The sequence below is a fragment of the Mirounga angustirostris genome, unplaced genomic scaffold (assembly GCF_029215605.1).
Source record: "Mirounga angustirostris isolate CCGP_5_RB_7025 unplaced genomic scaffold, mMirAng1.0.hap1 SCAF_15, whole genome shotgun sequence".
NCBI lineage: Eukaryota > Metazoa > Chordata > Mammalia > Carnivora > Phocidae > Mirounga > Mirounga angustirostris.
In genome coordinates this window covers 89,743,232-89,764,589 of record NW_026991723.1, presented here as the reverse complement: position 1 = coordinate 89,764,589, position 21,358 = coordinate 89,743,232, and the positions used below count along the sequence as shown (strand labels likewise).

The 21,358-nt window shown below is 40.9% G+C and overlaps 1 protein-coding gene across 9 annotated transcripts in view; it reads left to right on the top strand.

Annotated features, from left to right (window-relative positions):
* Positions 1-21,358, top strand: part of SETX (senataxin) — an 87,422-nt gene that overhangs the window by 56,266 nt on the left and 9,798 nt on the right. For 5 of the 9 annotated variants that reach the window (XM_045883409.3, XM_045883407.3, XM_054509474.2 and 2 more), the window contains 11 exons: positions 1,117-1,349; positions 2,305-2,472; positions 3,008-3,164; positions 6,815-6,916; positions 7,106-7,221; positions 9,022-9,093; positions 10,988-11,137; positions 12,394-12,501; positions 15,550-15,737; positions 16,752-16,844; positions 18,394-18,558. In XM_045883409.3, the coding sequence (XP_045739365.1) occupies positions 1,117-1,349; positions 2,305-2,472; positions 3,008-3,164; positions 6,815-6,916; positions 7,106-7,221; positions 9,022-9,093; positions 10,988-11,137; positions 12,394-12,501; positions 15,550-15,737; positions 16,752-16,844; positions 18,394-18,558 (1,552 nt within the window). Of the gene's footprint in view, positions 1-1,116; positions 1,350-2,304; positions 2,473-3,007; positions 3,165-6,814; positions 6,917-7,105; positions 7,222-9,021; positions 9,094-10,987; positions 11,138-12,393; positions 12,502-15,549; positions 15,738-16,751; positions 16,845-18,393; positions 18,559-18,582; positions 19,437-21,358 lie in introns of those variants that run through there. The other 4 variants (XR_010407729.1, XR_010407728.1, XM_045883410.3 and 1 more) reach the window with 4 other exon arrangements.

The following is a 21,358-nucleotide window of genomic DNA, read 5'->3' as shown; positions in this document are numbered from 1 at the left end:
GTAGCAGGAGGGGTACATAGCTTAATCTGTGCTTTTGACTCTTGCAAATGATGACATGTGCCAAATTTATATTTCTAAGGTATTCTCCTTCCAGCTCCTCAAGCATCCAACTATCTGACATCTCCATTTGCAAATATGTTAGACAAAAAGACCAAAGAAAGCGCTTGATTTTCTACCTGACATCTACTATTCCTTCTGTTTTTCCCATCTCAGCAAGGGGCCTGCCTTTTTCTAGTTACTCAGGCCCAAAACCCCAGTCATCCTTGATCCTTTCTTTGTCTCACATCCTACATGTAATTCATCAGCAAATCCTGTTGACTCTTTCTTTGCAAAGTATCCAGAATCCAAGCCCCACGTCTGCTTACTATATCCTGGTCCACACAACCATCAGCTGCAGTGGCTTCCTGGTGGCCTGTTTGCTTCTGTGCTTTTCCCATTGCTGTTTATTCTCCATCTGCAGGAAGAGCGATTCTTTTAATGTCTAAGTTTAAGCATGTCACTTCCCAGTACAAAGCTGCCCTGTGGCTTTCTACCTGACTTGGAATAAGGTTCAAAGTCAGTATTGTGGTCTGCAGAGCCCTATAAAATGGAGCCCCGTTTTCTTCTCTGAGTCTTCGCAGCACTTGTCTCCCTCCTTTTCCTTCCAGCCATACTAGGCTTGTCCTTGTTCCTGAAATACTCCAGTCACATCTTTGCTTCATGGTCTTTGCAATTGTCGATTCTTTGCCGGTAACACCCTTTCCTCAGATAAGGGCGTGGCCTACTCATTTATTTCAAGTGTCTACTAAGATACCATCTTATCAGGAAGACCTTCCCTGACTTGCCTGTGACGGTAATACAGCTCCCTCCCATCCCTCATGATTTCTTCATCCCCTTTCTCTGCTTGCTTCATGGTGCTCATCACCACCTGACGTGTTTATTTGGTTATCTGCTTCCCTTTTCTTGAAAGGAATTGCCTGGTTCTTTGGAAGCATTCAGTAAACATTTGAGTGAATTACTTGAACAATATCATACAAAAAACATAAGTTAGAAAATACATAATTCTGAATAACCTTTTTAGCTGGACAGCATTATTCCCTGGCAACTGAAATTGCTTTTTCTCCTTCTTGGTAATAGTGCGCAATGGGAAATCTGAGTGTTCCCTTTCCATCCAGACTCAAGATAATTTGCCAGTCAATTTAAATGAACTCGTGAAATGCGTTGTAATCAGTTCTCTGGTAACTACACAAAGGAAGTTGAAAGCCATGTCTTTGTTGAGTGGACGGAACCAACTGGCCAGAGCTGTTCTGAATCCAAACCCCATGGACTTCTGTACAAAAGATTTACTAACTACAACATCTGAGAGAATTGTGAGTCATGGTTAAACGGGAACGAAAAGTCCGAAAATTTCGTGTCAGAATGTGACAGCATCATGTCGTGTTTATTCATTGCACATTCCTGTATGTCTGGGACAAAGCTGTATCCCCGTGTGTGCACAGTGAGGATGTGTGGCGCTTCGTTATGTTACTCAGCTTACCTCAGGAAAAAAGTGTAGTGCAATAAAGAATTGAAAATATGCTTAAAGAGGAGCATTAAAATGTTAGATGAGCATCCTACTTAAATGCTTGTTAGGTGATTAAAATTCAGAGGTAGGAGTAGGTTAATAGAGTTAATTTTGCATTTGAAAGATCGATGGAGAATTGACAGGTAAAGTTGCCATTTTGCATGAGCATGTATGTGCTCGCTGTAAGAGCTATATATATTCATTCCAGGAGATTAATACTGAGGAAGGCAAGAGAAGAGTAACAGTGTTTGGATTGCTGCTGTGTGGGGGCTTTCTGTGCAGTATCTCATTCACTTCTCGTCCTCTCCGGAATCCCAGATTTAATGGATGACAAAGGCATAGACTCAGAGATGTTAGGAGTTTAGAGACCTGGCTTGTGAGTGAAGCTGAGGTTTAAACTTAGATCTGATCCAAAATCCGGAATGTTAGGAAAGAAAATCTTAGAACGTTTTTGTACTATCTATGGAAAGAATAAATCGAAGAAAAGTATTGAACAATTTATTGTGATCCTCTTTGTAAGAATCACAAATAAAAATGCAGTTGTTGTAGTTGTAGGTGGGCTGAAGCCTACAGACGCTCATAAATAACTTCATAGTAGTGAAATTGGTTCTGTAGATTAAAGGTCATGTTGGGGTCTTTCCTGATCATAACCAAAGCTTCTGTCTGATAAAGGTTAGAAGAAATTCAAATGGTTTTCTCTTCTTCCTCTCCTGTGCCACTCCAGGAAGAGCAACTCATTCTCACTAATGTCTTTTGCATAGATCGCCTACTTAAGAGATTTCAACGAAGACCAAAAGAAAGCGATAGAAACTGCATATGCCATGGTCAAACACTCCCCGTCAGTTGCCAAGATCTGTCTGATTCATGGACCACCTGGAACAGGAAAATCAAAAACTATTGTTGGCCTCCTGTACCGCCTCCTGACAGAGGTAGAGTATGTGAGGGTGTCCGTGCTGGGAGCCAAGCACATCACATCGTTCCACATGAGTTAACTGACATACGTAAATGACTACTACAGGTCTTCCTCCTGCACTTTTGTGTATCTTTTTGATACTGTGTGGAACTGTATCTGAGAAAGAGGTAGCAGAAGGAGACAAGGGTATAAAAAGTAAAAAGAGCAGAAAATGTCCTGTGTGACACTAAGCTGAAGGGCTAGAATGGTGGTCTTGTCACGTCTAATGCCAAGAAACTGTCTGGAATGTATTCCTGGGCTACATTTTGGTTGGATTGAGTATGGAGTAAAATAACTGGATAGTGAGGTGAGGCTCAGGGAAGCTATGATAAAATGTCCTGCTAGAGTCATTTTAATGTCAATGTAAGATGTAGTTGCTGTTACTTATTTTTAAGTATTTATAAGGGGAACTTTCAAACATACACGGAAGTAGAGAAAAACTGGAAAACTCTGTAATAGAGCTCATCAGTATTTTTTGTTTGTCTGTTTGGCGTGTGTGTGTCAAATTGTAGAACCAGAGGAAGGGGCATTCAGATGAAAACTCCAATGCCAAAATCAAACAAAACCGTGTCCTTGTGTGTGCGCCTTCCAACGCAGCTGTTGATGAACTTATGAAAAAAATCATCCTCGAATTTAAAGAAAAATGTAAAGACAAGAAGAATCCTTTGGGTATGATACTTATATGGCTTTTAATTTGTTTTTGGTTTTGTTCTGTGTTTAGTGTGGGCAGCTTTGAATGCCAAAGAATAAGCCAGTTTTGGTAATAACTTTTGCTTGGGGCTGTGGCCCATATGTACTCATCAATTCATTTAGCAAGTTTTATTGAGCATTTACTCTGTGCCAAGGCCCTGTGCTAAGTACTGAGGTTTCAACAGTGAAACCTTCCAGGAGATGATAATGAGGAAGTGGATCAGTGGGCAGTTAGAGTATAAATCTGGACATTCTGTAAGAGCAGTAAGATGTGGCTACTTTCAGACACCTTAGAGCGGCCCTCGGGTTCAGTTGTGGAGCGTTAAGGAAGGCTCCTGGGGGAAATGAGGTCTCACATGAAACCTGGAGAGTAGTTAGGAGTTAGTCGTGGGAAAGGATTGGTGGGTATGGGGAGCTCTAGCAGAGGTTACTATCAGTAACAGGGACCAGAGGCGAGAGAACCTCCGTGCAGTATATCTGGAATATCATAAGCCCCACGAAGGCGAGGGTTTAGGCATTCCGTTTGCTGCGCTCTCTCCAGTGAGATTCAGGCCATGAGGGTACGCAGGGACTGTGTTTGTTTCCTTGGGGAGGTGTGTGAGTTCTGTATTGGGTTTTGATGGTCAGGTGTACCTCATATGAAAGGTCAAGAGTTTATAAAAACACTGGTCTACCATAAGTAGACCTTGAAGTGAAAATGTTGGGTTGAAGGATTTGTGCATCTTCGGTTTTCTAGATAGCACCAAATTGTCCTCACACGTGGGTGTAGCAGTTTACACGTCCAGGAGCAGCTCCAGTGCATACGCAGTGGTGTGGTTTTAACGTGCCTTTCCCTGGCTGGCTGAGGGAAGGTGAGCACTCTCAGGCGTGTGCTGACCGTGCAGCTGGGCCGGGATCAGGACAGGGCCAGCCAGGCATCCAGGTTGGATCTTCCAATTTGTTAGAGAAAAAATGATATCTTCTGGCTGTAGAAGAGAACTTTGGTCTTTTATACTGCATTCATTGTCACTTCTTCCACTACTTGCAGCTGTCCTGGTCCTTTGTCATTAGTTTTTGTCATGAAGGGCTGTTGAATTTTATTGCATGCATTTTGTTGCATCTGTTGAAATGGTAATGAAACTTTTTTCTTTAATCTGTTAGTGGGGTAAAGTACAGTGTTTTTCTAATACTAAAATATCTTTGATTCCTAGAATAAGGCCAACTTGGTCATGTATTATTATTTTTTAACACGTTGCTAGATTGCTAATGTTTAATTTAGGATTTTAAAATTAGTACTCATGAATGAAGCCAGCCTGTGATTTTTCTTTGTCCTATCTATGTCTGGGTATCATTACACTGACTTTAAAAATGTAATTGGGGATAATTTTTTGTTAATTCTTTGGAATGTTTTATATATGACAGAGATTATCTATTCCTTGAAGATTAATTTGTTTTTAGTGTTGTTTATTGACAGATGGGTAAGTTTTAATCTGTCCGAATGTCTTAGCTGTTAATAGGTCTATTCAGGTTTCTGTATTTTAGTGAGTTTGGCTAATTTGTATTTTTTCAAGAAAAATCAACATTTCCTCTTAATTTTTAAATATATTGGTATAAAGTTGCTCATTGTATTCTCATTTTATATTTTGATTGGGTCACCTTTGTCATTCCCTGAATTATATATTTAGTCCCTAAATCCACATGTGGTATGAGCCTATGTTTTGAAAGTCCTGGAAGAGATTTTGGTTTTTCCCAGCTAAGCCCAGGCGCAGTTAGATTCATTTCCTTTTCATCCTCCCACCTCTTTCAGGCCCTCTTCCTTTCCAGTGGGTTTTATTTATTTATTTTTTAAAGATTTTATTTATTTATTTGACAGAGAGAGACACAGCGAGAGAGGGAACACAAGCAGGGGGAGTGGGAGAGGGAGAAGGAGAAGCAGACCTCCCCGCCGAGCAGGGAGCCCACTGCGGGGCGTGATCCCAGGACCCTGGGATCATGACCTGAGCCGAAGGCAGATGCTTAACGACTGAGCCATCCAGGCGCCCCATCCAGTGGGCTTTAAAATCCAAGCCTCCATTAACAAAGTTCTATGTCTTCACTGGAATGGTAGTTTTGCCAGTGTAGACATTTGTCAAACTGTACAACTAAAGATTTTGAAACATCTGCATTTTATTGAATGTTCAGTAAAAAAAAAATTCTGAGCACCTAGACAGCACCAACCCTGACTCATCCTGTTCCCCCAGGGAAGCCTCAGCACCTTGTGGGCTTTCAACTCTGGTTTTGAGCTTTCTCTTTGTTTTTGGCCCCTAGGAATTTCTCTTGCATTTCTGTGAGCTCACCCTGCAGTTTAAAGGAGTCTGTTTTATTTTATTTTATTTTATTTTATTTTATTTATTTTATTTTATTTTATTATTTTATTTTATTTTATTTATTTATTTATTTATTTATTTTTTATTTGACAGAGACAGAGATAGCGAGAGCAGGAACACAAGCAGGGGGAGTGGGAGTGGGAGAGGGAGAAGCAGGCTTCCCATCAAACAGGGAGCCTGATGTGGGGTCGATCCCAGGACCCTGGGATCATGACCTGAGCTGAAGGCAGACGCTTAACGACTGAGCCACTCAGGCGCCCAAGGAGTCTGTTTTAATTTATGGAGCATTTCTAGGTATTTATAGGAGGTGAGTCTCCAGGTAATTTCATCCACCTTTCTCGTGGAAACACAAGTAAGTTAGCAGTTTTGAAACCTTTAAGTAAATGTTGGCCAGAGAAGATGCCTTCAAAGTGAGAAGAATGAGCTGAACTAGGAAAAAAATAGGTTGTAGACAACTGCTTAGTAAGTCATCCATTCATTCAGCATACATTGATTATGCTTCGGTGCCAGCCCCTATCGTAGCCAGTGAGTACAACGAAACCCTACTCAGTGGAAGGAGATCGACAGTAAACAAATAAGTATGTGATGTGTCAGATTGTGGTAAGTGCTGATTGCTATAACTTAGCCCTAGGATGGAGTGAGAGATTTTTAGATTAAGTAATATATAAAATATGGTGACTGCAAATAAAGGTGTGGTTAACAGCCAGCCACTTAAATGACATTTACACTGTTTGCAGTTATCTACTTCACAGTTTCAGCACCTTGTGTTCCTTAGATTCTGGAGTAGCAGCATGATATGGAGTAGAGTTTCAAAAACTTTGTTGTGAATATTCCACGAAAGGATTTGATAGTAAAATATGATTCTGTCTTGGAAATTCAAATATGTATTAATATATGAAAGTCTTTACATATCTGATATATCCTGTGGTTAAGAAATCTATCTTATTTCAACTCACCTTTTCCAAATGTATTTTACTATGGAATGTTGTACAGAACATAGTTTGAGGAGTGTTGGTATAATTGAATCTCAACTTTGTAATTTCCTGTTTATGCAGCCTCTGTAGCTTTTATTAGGTAGAAATGGTCAGTACTCACCCTGCAGGGTGGTTGTGAAGAATATCTAATGTGTATGAATCCTCTAGTGTAGCTTCAGGTGTGGAGTTGATTGATAGTTAATGTTGGCTCCCTTCCCTGATTGTTAGTATGCTCGCTTAGAAATAGGTACTATGTGCAGAGATTGGCAGTGTCCTTATTAATCTCTAAGTATGATTTTTTTATCAACAGGGAACTGTGGAGATATAAATTTAGTACGTCTCGGTCCAGAAAAGTCTATTAATAATGAGGTCCTAAAATTCAGTTTGGACAGCCAAGTTAACCACAGAATGAGTAAGTACTCATTAAGGCACATACTAACATTACTTCTGTTTTCTTTTATGTGATAGTTAATGTGTTGGACATTAAAGGTAATTTGGAGACACTCGAAATAGCCTTGCTTTGAGAACTAGTTTTTCTTCTGATTGCATATGCTTATGTGTATATTTGTGAGACTTATCATAGCATTCTTTTTTTTTTAAGAAAAAGACTTACCTTCTCATGTTCAGGAGATGCATAGAAGAAAGGAATTTCTAGATCATCAACTTGATGAACTTTCCCGCCAGCGTGCTTTATGCCGAGGAGGAAGGGAAATACAGGTATCTAAACATGTCTTGATGAATATTTTTTAATAGCTGATAAGTACAGAAGCTAGTGATGAGTATTTGATACCAATGTTTTATTGTGGAATAGCATAATTGGTGTATAAAGATGTATAAAAAAGCGGTATGCCTTATATTAGGGATTAAAAAACTTTCTAAAAAGGAAAGGTAGTAAGTAATTTAGACTTCGCAGGCCATATGGTCTCTGTTTCAACTACTCAGCTCTGCTGTTGTAGCATAAAAGTAGTGATAGATAATACATAAACAAATGGATGTGGCTGTGTTCCAATAAAACTTTATTTATAAAAACAGATGGTGAGCTGAATTTGGCCCAGGCTGTAGTTTGCTGTTGCCTGCCTTGTATTAAAGCTGTAGTGAATTTATTAGATATCTTTCAGTTGCAGGTTAAAGCCAAGTTAGACAAAAAGGGAATTCACTGACTTAGATACCTAGGAACTCTGGGAGTGATTAACTCCAGTGTAGCTGGATCCAGAGGCTCAGATGTCATTTCTCCATCCCTTGATTTTTCTGTGTGTCAGACATTTCTCATCTTGGAGAAGACAAGTGCCAGCATCTCTGGGTACCACCGCTCCAGCTTAGAAAACCCAAGGGAGGGGCGCCTAGGTGGCTCAGTCAGTTAAGCATCCAACTCTTGATTTTGGCTCAAGTCATGATCTCTCAGGGTTGTGAGATCAAGCCCCGTGTTGGGCTCCATGCTCACCAGGGAGTCTGCTTCTCTACCTCTCCCTCTGCCTCCCCCCTCCACCACCCCCCCAACTGCCCACTCTCTTTCTCTCTCTCTCAAATAAATAAATAAATTGGAAGGAAGGGAGGAAGGCAGGCAGGCAGGAAGGAAACCCATAGGGCAAGAAGGGGCTGCTTTCCCTGCTATCCATGCATCAGTTCCATGGAGGGAGTCTGATTAGTCCCTAGGTGTGCAAGCAGGTCTAATCCCTGTTTTTAAGGGAATGTGAGCCAGTTTACCAGGCCTATGTTATATGCCCATCACTGTGGCTAGAGGAATGACTGGAATGTGATTAATAACCTGTTGGAACCACCCAGAAATTAATGGAGGAATGAGCCCCAGGGGTTGGACTGCCCAGCAGACAGAAATAGCACACATGGGACACACTAGACAGAACGGAATCTTGTACAGTGTTAAGCTTTATCAGATTAACGCTTAAGTGAAGCTCAGGGTGCCAGACCATAGAGAAATTGAATAGAGACGTTTATTGCGCACAGATCCTGGAGGAAGTACACGTCCCGCCTCCAGGGGCCACACAGGGAGGTCAAGGCAGAATGCAGACCGAGAGGCAGGACCTGGGCGCTCGTCTTTGTTGGGGTCTGTGGGTGAGGTGCTTTGGGGGTCCTGGGCTAGGGCCAGATGGGGCAACTCAGCCCAAAAGAGCAGGGCTTAGATAAGCTGCATGGGTGTGCATAAGGCACACAGGTGCTGGAGGCAGGGGAGACTGTGGTCCTGAGGGCAGTCCTGTCGGGGCTTGCATTTGCTCGGACTCTGTGGCTGCTCTCTTACCTGGGGCCTTGTTCGCGGGAGGCCTCGTGTCCGTGGAGGGTCTCTTCGGGCTGCCTGGCCGGACAGCGTGCACGAGGCAGCAGTACCGTGGGGTAGCGTAGCCCCAGCACACCCCCGTGGCGGGACTCCTGGGGAAGAGAGAAGGAACTGGGCGAACAGCGAGTCTTGGGCAGGTAGGTTACAGTGCCGCCGGAGAGGCAAGGCGGGAAAGCATTTTAAAATGGCTCAGTTTAACGTTAATGATTGCACTCTCACTTTCCCAGAGGCAAGAATTAGATGAAAAAATTGCGAAAGTTTCAAAAGAGAGGCAGGAACTAGCTTCTAAAATTAAAGAGGTAAGTGGTTCACCTGGAGCACTTTCCAGGTTTTTCTCTTTCTCTTTTTATTGTGAATTATTTCACACAACTGATGGGCTTTTCTCAACTGCATTTAAATATTATGAAAAGCTTTTTTAAATGTTAAAGTAGAGAAAATGATGCAATTACAGGTACATTTGCTGTTTTTGTTTTAGCCTAATAATTCTTATCGTCATTGAGATTTCTAAGAAAGAGGTGATTATAAAGTATTTTTTCCTTTTCTAGGTCTGGGTAAGGATTAAACTCCGTTGTTAGGTGCTCTCCACACCCCCGGCACTGCAAAGTCGATTATGATAACTATCATCAGATGAATAGTTAGTGAAAGTAGATTTGAAGGTGTTTTCCCTGTTAAAAAGAAAATAAAATCCGTGCCCGCCCAAGGACACCAAAAAGAGAAGGGGAAAAAAAAAGGAAAATCAGATGTCTAGATTCAAGTAGCGTGACAGTGGCTGGGGATTTGGCAAAAGAGAGTACAAACAAGTCTTTTACAATTCTTGACTGAAAGCATAAACTTATCCTATTTGTTTTTGATCATAAGAATCCTTCTATAGCATGTGTAACTTCTTCCCCAGTATTTTCTGGGTATAAAAATATCATCAAGGGGCATCTCGCTGGCTCAGTTGGTGGAGCATGTGACTCTTGATCTCTCGGGGTTGTTGAGTTTGAGCCCCACGTTGGGCACAGAGCTCACTTAAAAATAAAATCTTTAAAAAAAAAAAAAAAAAAAGAACAAGATTTAGATTGATCAAAGCTAGGATGAGCCTGATATATATCCTTGTGACCAGATTGCAGCCCTAATAAACCAGTGGGGGTCAGGGAGAGCAGGTTATAGCAACTGGTAACGTTACTAGTATTTTTAAGCTGAGATTTTTCTCTTGAATGTATTAGCCTTCCCGATATAGCTAAATAAATAACAGTTGAACAATTTAGCTGTTTGTTCATTTAAATAAAAAAATTACGTGGAAAGGTTTCTATTAAAATTGTCAACTGAGCCCAAAATTACTTCCCAAACTTAAGGATGAAGTCTGTTTTTGCATATACTGTGGGTTTTGCTGCTCATCACCTTGTTCTGTGGGCCATTGAATTAATTGTACTTGGCAGTTTTCCTCAGGTGGCTGAGAGGAGAGGTGTGTGACAGTGCATTCACGTGTGTCCCTGGGAGGGTCACAGTTGCCACCATCTCCCTGAAGCTTCCACACATGCTTGGGAGTCCACGTCTGGGGTTGAACAAATGCGGAGGGATGAACCCCTGTTTAGGAACCGAAATAGGCTCACTGCATCTCTGATAAGAACCCTGGTTTATTGGCTTGAACACTAAATGGGAGGTGCACTGTCTGGCGCCATCACACAATCCATGTGGCAGAGATGGACCGAGGTGGTCTTTCTTACGTGCAAGCAGAATGCTTCTCGTTTTCACAGGCATTGTCGTCGTTGGTACAAGCCTTTGTAAAAGAAAGAACAACATTATATACTTAAAAACTGACAGAAAAATGTATGTTCAAGCTGAGTTCTGACCCTAGTTTAACTCAGATAATTGCTTCACAACTATCTCTACGCATTCTGATACCTGCCCACATACATCTGCTGTAAGAATTGTAATTTGCTTTGACCAAATCAAGCCTGAATAAATTTTTCCTAATGTGCTTAAATCCTGTTCTGAGCTTAGACTGCACTGCAGTGCACAGTGTTCTCTCTGGTGGTTTCTGATTATCTTAAACGTTTCTGCCGTTTTCTAGATTTGAGGTTCCCCCTCAGCGTTCACCAAATATGTTTATCACATAATAAATGGTGGATGTTTTACAGTAAAAAATAGGCCTACCATAATCAATTTATATACAGCGAAATATTGATGCATCTTTATTTGTTGTCTTAGGTTCAAGGACGCCCACAAAAAACACAGAGCATCATCATCTTAGAGTCTCATGTCATCTGCTGCACATTGAGCACAAGTGGTGGTTTACTGCTTGAGTCTGCTTTTCGTGGGCAAGGGGGTGTCCCCTTCAGTTGTGTCATTGTCGATGAGGTCAGTAGGCGGTCGGCGGTATGACTTGGATGTTGCTGTGAGGGCCGAGTCTTGAGGGAACCATGCTGCTGCTGAGTTAGAGCAGAGTCCTTGTGTAGCTGGTTTTTAACCTGCAGTCACATGTGTATAGTCTCTTATGTTGAAATGTGCTGCTTACGGCCCCCCACGGTTAAAATGGCTTTCCCAGAATTGGGATTATATAGTCTTAAGGATGCCTGACTGTTCCCAACAGATCCTTCCCAAGGAGTATCTCGCTTCTGCTTGGAATAGCTCTGGTTCCCTTTTGAAGCAGTTTTAATATAACTTTGGACAGCTCTGAGCCACAATATTTTCAGCTAATATCCTTTATTCGTAGTTCATTCATTGAGCAAGCATTTGTTGGGTACCTACTGTTGGCCAGAATGTAGAGCCAGAAGACAAAAGACGTGGAAAATGAGATACAGAGGATCAATCCAAGATCCAGTTTCACCAAAACGAAAGAACAGAAACCATGGAAATGTTGAAATAATTGAAGAAAATGTTATTGAAGAGAAGCTTGAGTCTTGCAGATGATGAGGCCTGCGGGGAACAAGGAAGAAAGGGGGTGGCAGGGAGAGGGGAGTCACACAGCCATGCAGTTCCCGTGGGCAAGTGCCCAGAAAGAACAGAGAACATAGGACTGGGGCATTACATGCCTTCCAGCCCATGGCTGGTTCCCAAGTGGTCATGGTACCCTGCTGGTTCCAGCTTCACAATGCACCTGTGGTGGTTCTTCTTAATTGATTGTTTAGAGTGTTTGTTTCTGTTGTTGTTTTATCTTCTAACCAAAAAAAAAATCCTTATTTTTTTTCTCATTTTTCTTATTTTTTTATTATTTTAATCACCTGGTGTTCATCACAATAAGTACTTTTCAGAAATCCTTATTTTTGATACTCAGTGCAGAAGGAGAAAGTGTGATACTTTCCTGAATGTTAGAACTTTTATGAATTAGATAAAGTGTACATGGATAAAGAAACAGCAAAGATGATTTTTTTTTTTTTTTAAGATTTTATTTATTTATTTGAAAGAGAGAGACACAGCAAGAGAGGGAACACAAGCAGGGGGAGTGGGAGAGGGAGAAGCAGGCTCCCCGCAGAGCAGGGAGCCCGATGCGGGACTCGATCCCAGGACCCTGGGATCATGACCTGAGCTGAAGGCAGTCGCTTAACCGACTGAGCCACCCAGGCGCCCGCAAAGATGATTAAGAACACTTTCTCATTCTGTACTTTCTTCCCAAGGCCGGGCAGTCTTGTGAGGTTGAGACTCTTACTCCACTCATCCATCGTTGTAACAAGCTCATCCTCGTAGGAGATCCTAAACAGCTCCCTCCCACGGTCATTTCTATGGTAAGTTAGTTTCACGTTCATATTGCTTTAAAGTGGAAGGGCCCTTTTTGTTCTTGTGTTTGGAGGGGGTCTGTCTTGGATCATCATCTCTTATTTGGAAGGAAAAGTAGGGAATGGCTAAGGAAAGAGAACCACTGTTTGAATTTTAAGAGTAAAAGTCTGTAAAAATGTCCCTTTGTTCCTGATTGTGCTTATGTGCATGTGTGACCCGAGCAGGGCGTGTGCCCGAGACCTGAAGACAAGAACGACCGTGTTCCATGTGCGGCCTGCTCTATCTTGGGGAAGGGCGGTGCACAGCTATTTTAAGGGCTGTATCCAATCCATTTTAGTAACATAAACACCAAAACAATAATAAAAGAAAAATTTTAAGTTTCCTAACCTCCTGATTTATATTTTAAATGTATGCAAATTTGAAAACGTTATCAAGAGTACTTTAAATATACTTAGAGTACATTTCCAGTTTTAGAATTCTGTGTCCTATCATACAAAAAAAAAAAAAAAAATAACGCTGTGCCTCTCTCGTCCTCTGAAAGTGCAGTGTCAGGAAGAGAAAAGGGGCCGTGAGCCCCGCTTATGGGGAGGACCAACCAGCACCTCGAACGTGGCCCGCCCCTCTCTGCTGTTACTGCACCACAGAGGGCTCCTAGAAATGCACACCAGAATCGGGACTTTTGTAGATGTTTTGGGTAATCTAAATAGGTGTAGACCATGGCTTTGAATTTATTTTATTTTATTTTTTTTTTTTTTAAAGATTTTATTTATTTATTTGAGACGGAGAGAATGAGAGACAGAGAGCATGAGAGGGAGGAGGGTCAGAGGGAGAAGCAGACCCCCCACCGAGCAGGGAGCCCGATGCGGGACTCGATCCCGGGACTCCAGGATCATGACCTGAGCCGAAGGCAGTCGCTTAACCAACTGAGCCACCCAGGCGCCCCATGGCTTTGAATTTAATTAATAGTTATATATTTCACTAATACAAAGATTGTTTGTACAGAGGAGTGGTTGCATAAATAACCCCAGAGAACAGATCATTCCAAAGCATTTCTGTTCAGTTGTGGAATGAAAGCAAGTGGTTTTTGTTGTCATTACTGTGTTTTGACTTCAGAATTATTGAAAATGATAGTGCAGTTCTTTGACATCTGAGCACGTGCATGATCACACTATGGTGTTAGCCTAGAAGCACACCTGAGATCTCTGAGTGAAAACCTGTGTCCGTAGGAAAAGCTGCGGGTGATTCTGTTCATGGAGAATAATGAAGAACCGACTCTGTATTGCATTTCTTTTAAATAACATGGTATCTCGCAAATTTACTGATTTAACTTCTTGAAGGGACTCAGCATGTAGTGAAAAGGGATTGTTGATGGGCCCCAACTTTACTGCTTACTTTGGTGATTGATAAAAGCAGCAAAAATGAGAAAAATCTGCTTGGGCTTATTATTATTACAGAAATAATATGGGCTTATTGAGAAAAATTTAGAAGATAATTACAAAGTTAATTTTCTCAACATGCTTTTCTATCCACCTGTTTCTAAGAAGAATTACTGGGAACAGTTTAGTATTTTAACAGATTTTGCTGGGCATTTGTGTGTTCGTTTATTCATTTCTTTCCATCAGTATTCATTGAGTGCCAGCCTAATTCAGGCACTGTTTCAGGTACTGGTGTTAAAACAGTGAAGAAAACAGACAAAAGTCCCTGCCCTTTTGGAGCTTGCATGTAGGGGGTAACAGACAGTACATAAGTCGCTAGGATATGGTATGTCAGGTGGCTATAAGGTTTGTGTGTGGTGGTTGTATGTGTATAGAGTTTGCTTTAAAGGGGGCAGAAGCATTCTGTGCCAAGTTGCCTTTTTTTCCGGTCTGTAAATAGATCAGGAATATCCTTCCATGTCAGAACGTAGAAATCCACATCATTCTGTAGGGGAGACTCAGTCTTTTTCTGCAAGTGGAACTGTTGTTACCTTTTTCTTTTTCAAAATAGGTTTGGCTAACTTGTGAATAGATCAACTTCTGGGGATGTAGATAAAATGGTTGAATGTCTACTACTAATATTTTATTTAGTTACACAGACTTATTTAAAATCACATATAGAAATAACCTATGATTTAGGAAGTAATGCCTTCCCCCCCCACTACTCTCCTAATTTGTGAAACAGGTTTTTCGAACTTCGCACACACGTCTTCAGCATCACGTGTGAAGATCCCATATCCGTTGTCTTAGTGCATTCTTAAGTGCACATTTGCTTCTAGATGATTTAAGACACAATACTTCTTGAATATTTGTATGATGTTGACATCGAAAAGTATATCCCACGGCACAGCTACAATAACATTAGAACTATTCTCTTCATTTATCTTTTAGGTCACTAATTTTTCAGGTCTTAACTCATTAATAGGTTTATGAAATCAACTTAGTAATTATTGTCACTTGTCTTTCTCCTCCACTGGAATACAAATTCTGTGGCACTTGATCTAATTCACTTAACAGTCTCAGCACTCCAACTTCTAGGTGCTCTCAGTGTATGTTGGATGGATGAGATTGGTCTTTAAAAGGCTTGTGTACAATGACAACCAATATTTCCATCTGTGAGAGAATACCTTAGATATAATTGTTAAAATCTGTGCTGCAATTCTTTCTTTTATTGATTCTTTCAGGTGACCTCTGTTAGCATCAAAACAGCTTTAGTTATGGCCATTCATTACAAGATCACATCTTTTCCTTTTTTTTTCTTTTTTTTAACTAAGTAGGCTCCACACCCAACATGGGGCTTGAACTCACAACCCTGAGATCAGGGGTCGCATGCTCTACCAACTGAGCGAGCCAGGTGCCCCAGATCACATCCTTTTCATAAGCAGTATGTGGGTTTTCTAAATAAACTTTTATAGTCAAGCTACATCATTTTTCAAGGCCTGGAGTCAGAAACATCTTCCTCTGAATCTGTGGTTGTTGGCCATCTTATGCCGCTTACATATTAGAGCTCAGTTGCTGTTTTTACAATAGTGAGAAAAGTATAAACAAATGCTTGGAAATTGTTGTTCTCGCCCTTTCCAGAAAGCACAGGAATATGGCTATGACCAGTCAATGATGGCGCGCTTCTACAAGCTGCTGGAAGACAATGTGGAGCACAATATGATCGGCAGGCTGCCTATTTTACAGCTTACTGTTCAGTACAGGATGCACCCAGACATATGTCTCTTCCCCTCTAATTATGTTTATAACAGAAGCTTGAAAACAAATAGGTGAGTTCCCATTCATTGCTTATATTAGCTTATTTTTATTTGTGGGCTTAGCTGCTTAGGAAGAATAGCTATTTTACTGTGTTCTTAAGTCATCATAAAAAGCATAAATCAGAGGTTTAATAATTTTTTCTAATTACAAAAGCCATGTTGATTTTAGCAAATGCAGATAAAAAAAGAAGGGGGGAAGATTGCCCTTATTTATGCTGCCCAGAAATAATCACTGGTAACATCTTGGTATATCTATTTCTAGTCCTTACACTATACATATCTTTTTTTACTTTTTTACTTTTTAAATTTTTGAAAAAAAGAATCACACCATACTCAGCATAGTACAGATCTTCTTTGACTTATGATGGAGTTACGTCCCAATAAACGTATCATAAATCAAACCTACCTACCAAACATGGCTTAGCCTGGCCTACTGAAACATACTCAGAACACTTACATTAGCCTACAGTTAGGCAAAAATCATTAACACAAAGCCTATTTTATAATAAAGTGTTGGATATCTCATGTAATTTATCAAATACTGTACTGATAGTTACAAACAGAATGGTTGTCAGCGTAGAAGTTGGTTACCCTCATGACTGCGGGGCTAACTGGGAGTAGCTCCTCAGTGCTGCCCAGCGTCTCGTGAGAGGATTGTACTGCGTGTTGCTAGCCCTGGACAAGATCCAAATTCAAAATTCCAAGTACAGTTTCCACCGAAATGTATTGCTTTTGCACCAGAGTTAAGTTGAACCATCCAAAGTCGGGGACTGTCTGTATTCTCTGGCTTGCTTTTTTCACTTACTATATTAGGAGTGACTTTTCAATTGCAGTTACCTTCAATTGCACAGATCACTCTCCCTAGCCTAGAACAGAAATAAAATCTGTTTTTTACCTTTCACTAAAACACATTTTGATAAAATAAGGTATTTCTTATCCTTAGTTCCTTCCCTAACAAAAAAATAGTAATAAAAATAAAATATTTTCTTATAACTTGTATTCTGAATGGTGGTTGCTTTTTTGTAGACAGACTGAAACCAATCGGTGTTCATCAGACTGGCCATTTCAACCTTACCTGGTGTTTGATGTCGGAGACGGTTCAGAAAGACGGGATAATGAGTATGTTCTCCTCTCTTCCATCCCCAGGGATGGTCCCAGAGCTGTTATTTTTGTTCATATTTACATGGAAAACATTTTCCATATATCTCTTTGCCTAGTGCCAGGGCACAGGCATTTTTCTGGAGCTAGGCTACTAGCTTTTCCTTTATTATCATAAATTACTAATATCTTTCTCTATACGTTTCGGCCTTTTAGTTCTTCTTAATTGTGTAATGGGGATGGTAATCCCTAGCATGGTAAGCGCTTGAGTAAATACATGCTAATAAGATCACAGCTGTTGTAAGACAGACATGGCCCCAGTGCATGGATGGCTCTTGTGATCTAAGAGGAGAGACAGACACAACTGGGTAATCGCCAAGGTAATTACTTATTCCAGCTGGGTTAAGCGGTGTGAGGATCAGTATAGATCCATTTGAATTAAGGTAGGAGACAGAGGGTGGACAGTACCTGATGTCTGGGATTGTGTATAAGGGAGTGTATTAATGTGGTCTGTGAAGGATTGAAAAGGAGTGGTGACTGCTAAGTAGGAGAAACTTCTAAGGAGTTAGGGCATCTTGTGAGAAAATAGAGGGGTAGTGGTCTGTAGGCTGTGTTTGTTAGCACAGGTCCTAGCATGGAGTACGGGGAGAGTACACATACCACCTCTGCGTCCCTGAGAGCGCTGTAGAGCAGGTGGCGTCCTCAGTAAGGATTAGGTATTAGTTGAGCTACTGAGGTGGGGGGACAGGACACTGAGTGAAGAAGTTAGGGCTACAGAGAAGCAGTTGGCCATAAGCATTGTTGGGGGTGAAGGTCACAGAAGAGTGTTGACCTGAGAGGTGACCGAGGAAAGTAAATTAGACTTCAGTGATGGAAGAGAGAGCTGGCTAATGGGGTTTTCTGTCGAGTAAGTCAGAAGTTAAGATTGTGGGTATTAAAGGCCCTTAAAGTGAGACCGCTAAGATGGCCTCAGGTGCAGTGCATGTTGCTCCTAGAACAGTAATGAAGGGGTGCGTGTGGTTTGGGAGGTGAGTTGGGAGTGCAGGAAGAGGCCAGTGAGGATGCAGGCCTGCTGCAGGATTCCATGTTGTTCACCTCTGGGGGCTACATCACATTTAGTCTGTGTGGATGGCATCCCCTCGCCGTGTGGTGCCCAGCCAGCGTGGGGAATTAAGAAAGATAATATGATAAAGCACTTTTTTCAGTGTGTGGAAGATAGCAAATTCTTAGTGTTCGCTATTTATTATTCATATCTTCGTTATTATGAATACTTTTGTTCTGACTGTTGCTGTCCCGGTTACAACAAATGAAGATATCGGTGAGTAAACTTCAGTTGACTTCAGAGTCTTTTCTTTCTTACAACTTCCTGTTTCACTGGGTGGTTATAGGTCTTCAAGTATGCAATATTAATGGTCATTATAACAGCTTCTTTGAGCCGCTGATGACTGAATAAAGGTGAAACATACCTGCCTGCCCTTCACTGTAACGGAAAACAAAGTAGGACTGAAGCTAGCAGTTGGACTGCTATTAGTTTTGATGTGTTTTGTTTTGTTTTTTTCATCTTATTTAGCTCATATGTAAATGTTCAAGAAATAAAACTGGTAATGGAAATAATTAAACTTATTAAAGACAAAAGAAGGGATGTTACTTTCCGGAACATTGGCATAATAACCCATTACAAGGCTCAGAAGACGATGATTCAGAAGGATTTGGACAAAGAATTTGATAGAAAAGGGTGAGGCATCTATATTTTTACAGATATTTCCAGTTTTTCTGTTGAATTAAAAAGAAGAAAGAGGGGATAAAAGGAAACCTAACTCTAGGAAATGGCCTTAGGCCGTGGTAATACAGCAGGAGGAGACTCAAGGCTTCGGTCATGCTGGGTAGGGAACGCTCAGACTCCCGGCCCCGCAGACCAGCCATAGACAGAGTACCTCCTGCTGATCGGGATGTCCTCACCACCATTGGCAGTGGAACCCACTGAGAAACCCTCCAGTCCTCTTCCTTTACTTCTATGACTTGTTAATCTGAATTCTCATTCTAGTAAGATTCACGAAGTAACACTTTCACTTAGAATAAAGTATTTAATCCTTTTCATGCCTTTATGTACAGGGTGAAGATCATGTTTTTGTCTCCTTCTTACCTCAACAATAAAATTAAAGATTAATTATCGGAAATCCATTAATTCAAACATTTCTTAACCTAGGAACACACAAGCTACCAAAATTGGCTCTAGAAAAAAATAAGAAAATTTGAACAGACCTGTAAAAAGTAAAGAGATGGAGTTAGTAATCAAACACTTTCCAACAAAGGAAAACCCAGGACCAGGCTTCACTGGTGAATTCTATCAAACAGTAAGATCAGAATTAATACCAATCCTTCTCAAACTCTTCCAAAACATAGAAGAGGAGGGAAGACTTTCTAACTCCTTTTATGAGGCCAAAATTACCTTACCAGAGCCACGGAAAGACATCACAAGAAGAGAGAAACTACAGGCCAGTATCCCTTATGAATATGGATGTAAAAATCCTCAACAAAATAATGGGAACTGAATTCAGCATATTAAAAGGATTATACACCAAGACCATAGTGGAATTATCTCAGGAATGTAAGGTTGGTTCAATATACAAAAATCAACGTGACACAACATATTAATAGAATAATGGGAGAAAACCCACATGATCATCTGAGTAGATACAGAAAGAGCATTTGACTAAATCCAGCACCCTTTCAGGATAAAAACATTCAATAGACTAGGAATAGAAAGGAACTTCCTCAACCTAATAAAAGGCATCTATGAAAAACCCACAGCTAACATCATATTTGATGGTGAGACTGAGTGCTGTCCCCCCAGGATCAGGAAGGACGCCTGCCCTCACCACTTCTGTGCAGCACTGTATTAGAGGTTCTGAGCAGGATTATTGAGCAAGAAAAGAAATTAAAGGCATCCATATTATAAAAGAAGTAAAACTATCCTTTTTCATAGTTGGCAGGACCTTATATATCAAAAACCACATAAACCATTCATTCTAATGCGTTCAGCCAACTTGTAGGATGCAAGATCAGTATACAGAAATTAGTTGTATTTGTATACAGCAGCAACTAGCAATCTGAAAAGGAAATTTAAAAAACAATTGTTTATAATGGCATCAAAAAGAACAAAATACTTAGGAACGAATGTAGTAAAGACGTATAAAACTTACACATCAAAAAGTACAAAACGTTGCTGAAGGAAGTTAAAGAATACCAAGATAAATGGAAAGATAGTCTGTGTCCGTGGATTGGAAGACTTCGTGCTGTTAAGGGGGCAGCACTCCCCAGAGTGATTGATCTACAGATTTCAGTGTTGTCTCTAGCAGAATCCAGCTGCCTGTTTGACAGAAACGGACAAGCTTAACCTAAAATTCACGTGGAAATATCTTGAAAAAGAACACTAAATGTTGGAGGGTTCACACTTTACTATTTCCAAACTTACTGCATAGCTGGTTATCAGAACTGGTACTGTCCTAAGGATAGACATAGAAACCAGTAGAATAGAATTGGGAGTTCAGAAATGAACCCGCTCATTTATGACCAGTTGCTTTTCAACAAGGGTGCCAACGTCATTCAGTGGGGAAATAATAGCCTTTTTATAAATGGTGCTGGGCCAACTAGATCTCCACACGCAAGAGAATGTATTTTTTTTTTAAATAAGGAGCAAGTGGGAGGGAGGGGCAGAAGGAAAGGGAGAAGGAGAATCTTAAGCAGGCTCCACCCACGCCCAGCACAGAACCAGACACGGGGCTCCCTTCTCACCACCCTGAGATCATGACCTGAGCCAAATCAAGAGTCCGAAGCTTAACTGGCTGAGCTGCCCAGGCACTATGAAAATGAATTTTGACTCTTGTCTCACACCATACAGTATAATGAACTTAAAGTGGATTAGAGCACTGAATCTAAGCGATAAAATTATAAAACTTGAAATAAAGGTATAAATCTGTGTGACTTCAGATTAGACAACAGTTTTTCAGCATGACACCCAAGCACAAGTTACCAAAGTAAAAATAGATAAATTGGGCTTCATAATTAAAAATTTAGAAACCTTTGTGTGTCAAAGTACACCATTTAAAAAGGGAGAAGACAGCCCCCAGAATGGGAAAATATACGGATAGTTCCTGATTTACCATGGTTTGACTTAGAATTTTCCAACTTTATGATGGTGGGAAAGCAGTACACATTCAGTAGAAGCTATACTTCAAATTTTGAATCTGGATCTTTTCCCCAGCTGGTGATGCGCAGCACAAGCCTCTCGCGGTGCTGGGCAGCAGTGGGCGCAGCTCACAGGCAGTCCCGCGGCCACTGGCAGCCATCCTGTACCTATCCTAGAGCAGTGGTCGGTAAATTACATGAGATAGCCAATGCTTTATTATAAAATAGGCTTTGTGTTAGATGACTTTGCCCAACTGTAGGCTAATGTCCGAGGTAGGCCAGGCTAAGCTACAGTGTTCGGTAGGTTAAGTGTAGTAAATTACATTTTCAACTTGGGGTATTTTTAA